Below are 7,500 nucleotides of genomic sequence, written 5' to 3'. Positions count from 1 at the left end.
ACAACATCCTTTCATTCACCGCTGGCTGTCTGTCTGCTGGCCGTAATGCAGACCTTCTCCTGTGTGATTCTGTCTCCCCCTGATTTGGTGCTGGAGCAGTTTTACCATTCTTCTCTGCTCTCTTTTGTCTCTCTTGCTTGGTCTCTGGTTTTCATCCTCCGTCTCTTGCTCGCGTTCCTCGAGGCCTTGCCTCTGCCTTGACCTCATTTGTGCTCAGTTCTTCTCTCTCTCTCCCTCTGCACCTTTTCACTCAGCCTGTCTCTCCATCTCGCTAACCTTCCCTCTCCCACTCAGGGGGATGCGACCTTCTTCAGAAACCCCTGTCTGTGCTCCTCTGGAGAGTCTCTGGGTGGTCTGGGTGGTCTGGGTGGTCACCCCTTTCTCTTGTTCTCGCCCCTCTGTCATTTTGGTTGTGTTTCTGGGACGATATACAGTGTGCACTGACGTTCGGAGACTAACAGATTGGTCTGCTGATAGTAACCCTTCTTCTAGGGGACGGACTCCTTTGACTTCTTGTGCCGCGTGCTGTGTATGCGGGAACATGAGTGTGCATGTTTGTGTGTGAACGCGCGCGCGTGTGTGTGTGTGTGTGTGTGTGTGTTTGCATCCTCTGAGGTTAGTGTATTTCAGCCTGTTTAGTATCATTAGGTTAGGCTCCTGAAGGCCTTCAGTGACGGTTCTGCTTGTTTGGACATACAAATGCGCTTGCACACACACACACACACACACACACACACACACACACACACACACACACACACACAAAGTCAAATCTCCACCATAAAGAGTGATTGTATGTAGCGACCCTATCAAGCTGTCATGGAATAGGCCATGTCATTAGAACAGTGTTGTCATGATCTGGCAACAACAGCATTACTGTGCAAGATCTGCTGAAGACAGCACGATAGTGACTGAGCGAGTGTGTGTGTGTGTGTGTGTGTGTGTGTGTGTGTGTGTGTGTGTGTGCGTACGTGTGTTTTGTGAGCTTAGAGAGACCATTTTTCATTGTTTTTTTAGAATATGTCAGGCTTACATGAGTCTGTTGTGCTGAGAATAAGCAGAGGATTTGATGGTCCTGTTTTATCTCTGCTGCAGGTTGTAGCCACTGAGAACATGTAATGGCTGTTGCTTGTTTCTTGTTGCACAGTCAAAACGTGCAGCCTCCCCTTTGAGGGGATCCAAGCAGGGAAATAGAACCAGTCAGGAAACATTGCCATTGTTCATAGCTCCCGTAAGATCGAAACTCACTTTTTAGTTTGGATTTTACAAGACTGTGAATAACATGGAAGGCTTTGAAGTACATTGGTGTTATAATGTCATTCTTTGTACTACAGAGGAGCAGGAGCTAAACTTTGTAACTGAGTCGCTTTTATTTTGGAGTGGAACATCATGCATGAGTAATGTTCTTATAAAAGTAACTTTATTTTTATTTGTTATTCAGGTCTTTGCTGGAGTCTGAAAATGCCTCCCTGTCTGTCTCCTTTAACCCGTCTGCTTGTCCCTGTCTCAGAGATCTCTCTGGAGAAGGTCTTTGACTACAGCGAGTACTGGGAGGTGACCCGTGGCCTATACGCTCCATTTGATTGCACGGCCACCATGAAGTCAGGGAACGCCGACGTCTATGAGAACGAGATTCCCGGCGGCCAGTACACAAACCTGCACTTCCAGGCCCACAGCATGGGGCTGGGCCACAAGTTCAAGGAGGTAAAGAAGGCGTACGCTGAGGCCAACAAACTGCTGGGGGACCTCATCAAGGTAAAACTGTCTCCCTCTCTGTCTCTCTGTCCGTCCCTGCCTGTCCGTCTGGCTTTCTCCTGGTCTGTCCCTTGTTTTAGTGGGAGTGTATGTAATATCATAATATCAGTTTCTCCTCTCACTCACTCACTCACTCACTCTCTTTTTGTGTATGTATCTATGTGTGTGTGTGTGTGTGTGTGTGTGTGTGTGTATATGTATGTATGTGTATATATATATATATATATATATATAAACCCCAACCCCCCCTAGGGTAAATCACTGAAATTTCCCATTATGTTAAATTGATATTGCTGTCTGACTTTTCCCGTGGAGATTTCTAAATCTAAAATACCATGTCCTAATGTAATTTCCTTCTACATCAAATGTAAGCAAATTAGACCCCAGGATATACCCAGTGGCAGTTCAGAGTTTGTATTCTAATTACCAGCATTCATTACACATAAATACCAAACAACATTCATTTTACGTGACATCCATTCATTATATTCAAGCACGGGAATACTAGTTTTCTGGATTAACAATAAATCTCCCTAATACTAGTTAGCCTAAGTTCTTGGTGTGAGGCAGGAATAAAGATGCTCACGGTATGTCAGTGCCTTATAGAACGCGTATGCCAGTGATATTTCATCATTTCCCTTTGCTGCTGGGAGGTAAAATGTTAACTTGCCATAATTCTGACTAATATTATAAGCTCCCGGTCTTTCTGTTACTGAAACGTTGATTAGTGCCTGCAGCTACCGCCTATGAGAGAGAGAGAGAGAGAGAGAGAGAGAGAGAGCGAGCGAGCGAGAGAGCTTGTTTGATCTGCATATTCGTTTGTATTGTAGCCACAAAACTTCATGTCAACAATCAATCCAACCTTCCAGCGTCTTGCCACTGCACAACCACTAACCACCATCAACCTCAAGGCTGAATGGAACGATCACCGATCAGCCGAAATGTATCTGGCATGCTTAGATTCACCATTCACCCCCCCCCCACTTCCTGTTCAGTGTAATCAATTACAGCGCCTCTCTCCTCCTGAGTTTGCACAAACACATCTGCATCTTTTTGGTATTCAGCCCCCACACCCTCTCATTCTCATTCCCACTCCAGCTCTCACTTGAATTTGAATTCATGGGTTTAGTGGAAGTGGTGGGGACGCTTGTTGTTTTTGTTTGTTTATTTATTGGTATTCCATTTCCTGGCCCGGTGACTTGTGCTGATTCTTTCCTGCAGTCTGCCTGCATACTGTCTCTCTCTCTGTCTCTCTCTACATCTTTATCACTGTCTTTCTCTCCTGGGTAAACATATGTACACGGAGTTGCTACTTTTTTAGATTTACTTACACACACACACACACACAGTCACACAAACATGCATAAACACACACATACTTACACTCCTTAAGTTCAAAGCTTTGCTGGCCTGCTGATGGCCAAACGGATGCACCGTGCTAGCCTGCGGGAGATTCGCAACACAATAACACAGGAAGGAGTAAACGCTCTCAGAAAGAGGGGATGACCGAGGGGTTCTGGGAGGGGCTGGAGTAGGAGTTGGATGTGTAGATGCCTGTCTCTTATTATTTGTTTAATGTTTTGGTTTGTGTTGGCTTTGTGCACGTGTGTGTATGCACCTGCATCTGTGTGTGCACCTGTGCGTGCGTGCGTGTGTGTGGGTGTGCGAGTGTGTGTGCGAGTGTGTGTGTGTGTGTTCCCACTGCCTCCCAGTACATTTGATCCCATTTTAATCCTGACTCTTCTCATCTTATTACACTTTACTTTGACAGCCTGCATAACAGGTGCTGATGTAACTTTGGCCTAAGCATGAAGAGAACCCCTATCAGGCACTTAACAAAAACCCCTTTCCAATTAAGACACTATGGATTTTTTGGGCCAAGATTTAAAACCCTAGTCAAACTGTCTGACACACAGGGCCCCATTTTCAGTGCCTCTCAACCAGCTCCTGGTGCTCCTGTAGTCCACTCCAGGCTCAGAGAAAACAAATTAGAGTTAAATTAACGTCTCCGGCAGCATGTGGGATGCTGACGATGGAACTACAAAGCCATTAGGCTTTGCAGTATGGTTTTCTGCATGTGCCAGTGACTATGGTAGCATGATTCTCAAAGAGCCTTTGAAGGAGCACGTGAACTCAGTTCAGTTCCCTGTGGAGTGATTCGATCATTACTTTCTGAAATAATTCACAGTAACGGTTTTTCTTCTTAGAGAGAAAAAAAAAATTGCTGGCAGAAACTCAAGAATATGTCGTTATTTGTTTTGTGCAAAGCGTAAAAAACAATGCATGTTTGGAGTTGAACAAGAGCCTTGTGTTGTTGAAGATGACAAGAGGCAGTTCTGCAGAAAACTCAGAAGCCTTATTTGATCCCCAAAGCCTTGGAACCCAAGTGCTGTGTAAAATGGGTGCAGAAGACAGGTCAACTCTCGCTCTCTCTCACACACACGCACACACACACACGCACACACACACACGCTCACACACACACACACAGACACACACACACACGCTCACACACACACGCTCACACACACACGCTCACACACACACGCTCACACACACACACAGACACACACGCTCACACACATACGCTCACACACACACGCTCACACACACACGCTCACACACACACGCTCACACACACACACACAGACACACACACACACACGCTCACACACACGTGTGCACGCACACACACACACACACACAGACACACACACACACACACACACACACCGGTCCCCACAATGCAGTCCATACCAATCACTCCCGATCATCTCTTGAACGCACAAACACAGTTAATTCTTAGGGAAATTCTAACAAAGCAGTGAATAAGTGTGTGTGGAAGTATTAGCCCTCATTATTAAGCTTAAATCGCCTTCGACTCCGTTCCAAACCCTAATATGAGCTGTCATTCCGGATTCTCCGTCTGCTGGCATGTCTTTAGTCTTCCGTCCATGTGATGGGGGTGCGATACCATCGAAGAATTGTCCTAATATTTTTATAACTAATAATACTAATGTCACTTTCTCACTGCCTATCACACCAGCCCAGCCAATTAGCTGACAGGCAGCATGACGACATGTCACTTTGCTGCAGCACAAACCTTTAACGCAAATGAAAAGGGGCCCTGACATTTAACGTTCTACATCTCCCCACCCCTTCTGTCTCTCACTCTCTCCACCCCTCCCTCTCTACTCTCAGTTCATCTGATAGCCCTCATTCCCTCGCTCATTCGTTACTCTTCTCCTCACTGATGGGAACTCCATCCCACTCGTCGTGTACGTTCTCGCTACCGGCTGCGTGGTCTTGCCTCATTCTAGCACCATGGGTCTTCATTGTCAGTGCATAGCAAGTAAATGCAGAGAGTCCGTGTGTGTGTGTCTTTTTCTCTGTCTCGCTCTCTCAGTTCAGAATAGCAGTGCTGATATCAAGTACTGATGTCAAGTACAGTATTGCCAAACCATAAAAAATCATGTTTAACTGTTTGTTTCTCAACAAGAAGACACTGTAACTTTTGAAGTGTAAACGAATGGGGAGACACGCACAGACTCTAACTCCTTCTTCCTCCCCTTGTGCAGGTGACTCCATCCTCTAAGATCGTGGGTGATTTGGCACAGTTCATGGTCCAGAACACTCTCTCTCGGGCCGAGGTGGAGGAGCGGGCAGACGAGCTGTCCTTCCCGCTGTCTGTTGTGGAGTTTCTGCAGGGACACATCGGTATACCCCATGGAGGCTTCCCTGAGCCCTTCAGATCCAAGGTACCCCCTGCCCCCAAAGGAGGCATGACCAGACAAGCACGCACGTGCATATACACACACACACACACAAAAAGCATTGGCACTATGAACCAATCTTGTCTTACTCCACACAGCCGGTGACATTCTGATGCAGTCACAAAATAGGGACGTGCCGAGTTCTCTCAGGTTTCGAAAGAGCCATTGTTCTGCTAACGCACTCAGCGTTGGACCGTATCATAAATGCTGCCTGCTATAATCTTAAGTCCCTCCACAACTCACTCCTGCCACAAGCAACATGTCTTACCAAGGTTGAGTACAAGCGAGGCAGTATGGGAGAAGAATGCCCCACTGTGATTGGCTGGGCCGCTTTTTGTTCAGGCAGGATTGTTTAAGAAAATTTGAGTGTGACGGAGAGTGAAATGTTGGCTTGGCTTTCGAGATGCCACGTGGTCAGTTATGCCTTGGGAGTGGGAACAGTGCGTTTTTGCTTCCTTTAAATCTTGTTGGCGTGTCAGAGGCATGATGAGAGGAAGTGAGAACAAGAGACTAGTGATCAGCTGCTTGGTAATCAGCAGCATGTGAAGTCATGCCGTACACGACGTGCAGACAGTATAATGCGGTAGAATGCAATAGTGGCCGCGTAATGGAGCCCGATGCCATTTAACAAGTGTAAACGCAGCCCAGTGTCATTTAAGGGTGTAAATGCAGCACTTAGGAAAAGTACAGAAGGTTCCATAAAACCAAAAATGTAATAGAAAATTAAGACAAGAAAGACCCACTGTTTCAGGCTGAGAATTGTCTATTGTGTATTTACACTATATAATTGTCTATTTAATTGTCTACAAATATGTCATACAGTCACACAAACTGCAACTGCACATGTTATTTAGAAAAGGAGGGCAATTCCTCCAAACCTGATTCAGTGGAAAGGACTTGCATGGGAAATGATGTTTGATGAACTAGTCCTTTAAAATGTAGACCTCCTTTAAGTGTAGACAACACATGGACCCCATGCAACTCTGAATCCCACCACTGAAACACAGATGGATTCAACATGAGTGCAATATGTTCTGAGCGTATAAATAACAAATGCAATGACTGTATACACTGCACTGTGCACACCTGCAAAGTTGTACGATTAGTTCAAAATGGCAAAAAATGTTTCACGGTGGTTATGTGGAATCATGCAGAAATTGATGTTTATTTAGCACTAGTGATTCAGTTGGGAACGGTGTGTGGGTGGGTGAGCGCACGTGTGTGCGCGTGTGTGCACGTGAGAATCAAATTGTTCTTTCCTTTGCTTAGTCTGCACTTGTCTTTTTATGTGCATCTGTTCCGTTTTTGTTTGTTTGTTTGTTTGTTTTTTTGCTTTGCATCCTGTTGTTCTCTGTAGTGGTAGTGGCTTCTCTGTAGTGGTGGACAGCTGGCACTGTGCTGAGACGAGACCCAGCCTGCACGCACACGCTCAGCATCACCCCAGCTATGAGGGAGACTTTGTTATGCGCTCTGCCTCATAGTAATTACTGACAGCAGACATGTGCCTCTTTCTACCAGGGGGACACTCGCTTTTGAAAAACCCAAGTCCAAAATGAAAAGATCAAATGCTGTTTGTCAGCTGGAATGGCATTTCGATACAAGACCCTGTGGATGTGAAACTGGCCTTCTAAGAGTGACATACACATTTATAATACAGGAGAGAGATACAAACAGACAGACAGAGAGAGAGAGAGCGAGACAGACAGACAGACGTGCATGCATGCATACAGATATGCATACATGCATACATGCATACATACATACGTAAATACATAAAGTTAAACATGCCAATACAACATACATACATACATGCAGATCAAGGACACAAATGTAAAGTTTGTTCCTTCATATGGGTAGGGTGGTTTTCAGGGAGATGGTGGTAGAGAAGACTGAGTGATTGGCAGGTTAAGTGCCAGGTTAAAAATGGTTAAAATGAACAAAGATGAAATTGTTTTACCTCTGTTAAAATGGC

The 7,500-nt window shown here is 45.5% G+C and overlaps 1 protein-coding gene across 4 annotated transcripts in view; it reads left to right on the top strand.

The window, feature by feature from the left end:
• Positions 1 to 7,500, top strand: part of pcxb (pyruvate carboxylase b) — a 136,104-nt gene that overhangs the window by 119,109 nt on the left and 9,495 nt on the right. For all 4 annotated transcript variants that reach the window (XM_035519670.2, XM_035519671.2, XM_081694981.1 and 1 more), the window contains exons 17-18: positions 1,511 to 1,755; positions 5,334 to 5,513. In XM_035519670.2, the coding sequence (XP_035375563.1) occupies positions 1,511 to 1,755; positions 5,334 to 5,513 (425 nt within the window). The remainder of the gene's footprint in view (positions 1 to 1,510; positions 1,756 to 5,333; positions 5,514 to 7,500) is intronic.

Source organism: Electrophorus electricus, chromosome 13 (genome assembly GCF_041902795.1).
Source record: "Electrophorus electricus isolate QZ-2024a chromosome 13, ASM4190279v1, whole genome shotgun sequence".
Lineage (NCBI taxonomy): Eukaryota > Metazoa > Chordata > Actinopteri > Gymnotiformes > Gymnotidae > Electrophorus > Electrophorus electricus.
The sequence above is the reverse complement of the archived record's forward strand: the minus strand, read 5'-3'. Positions and strand labels throughout refer to the sequence as shown.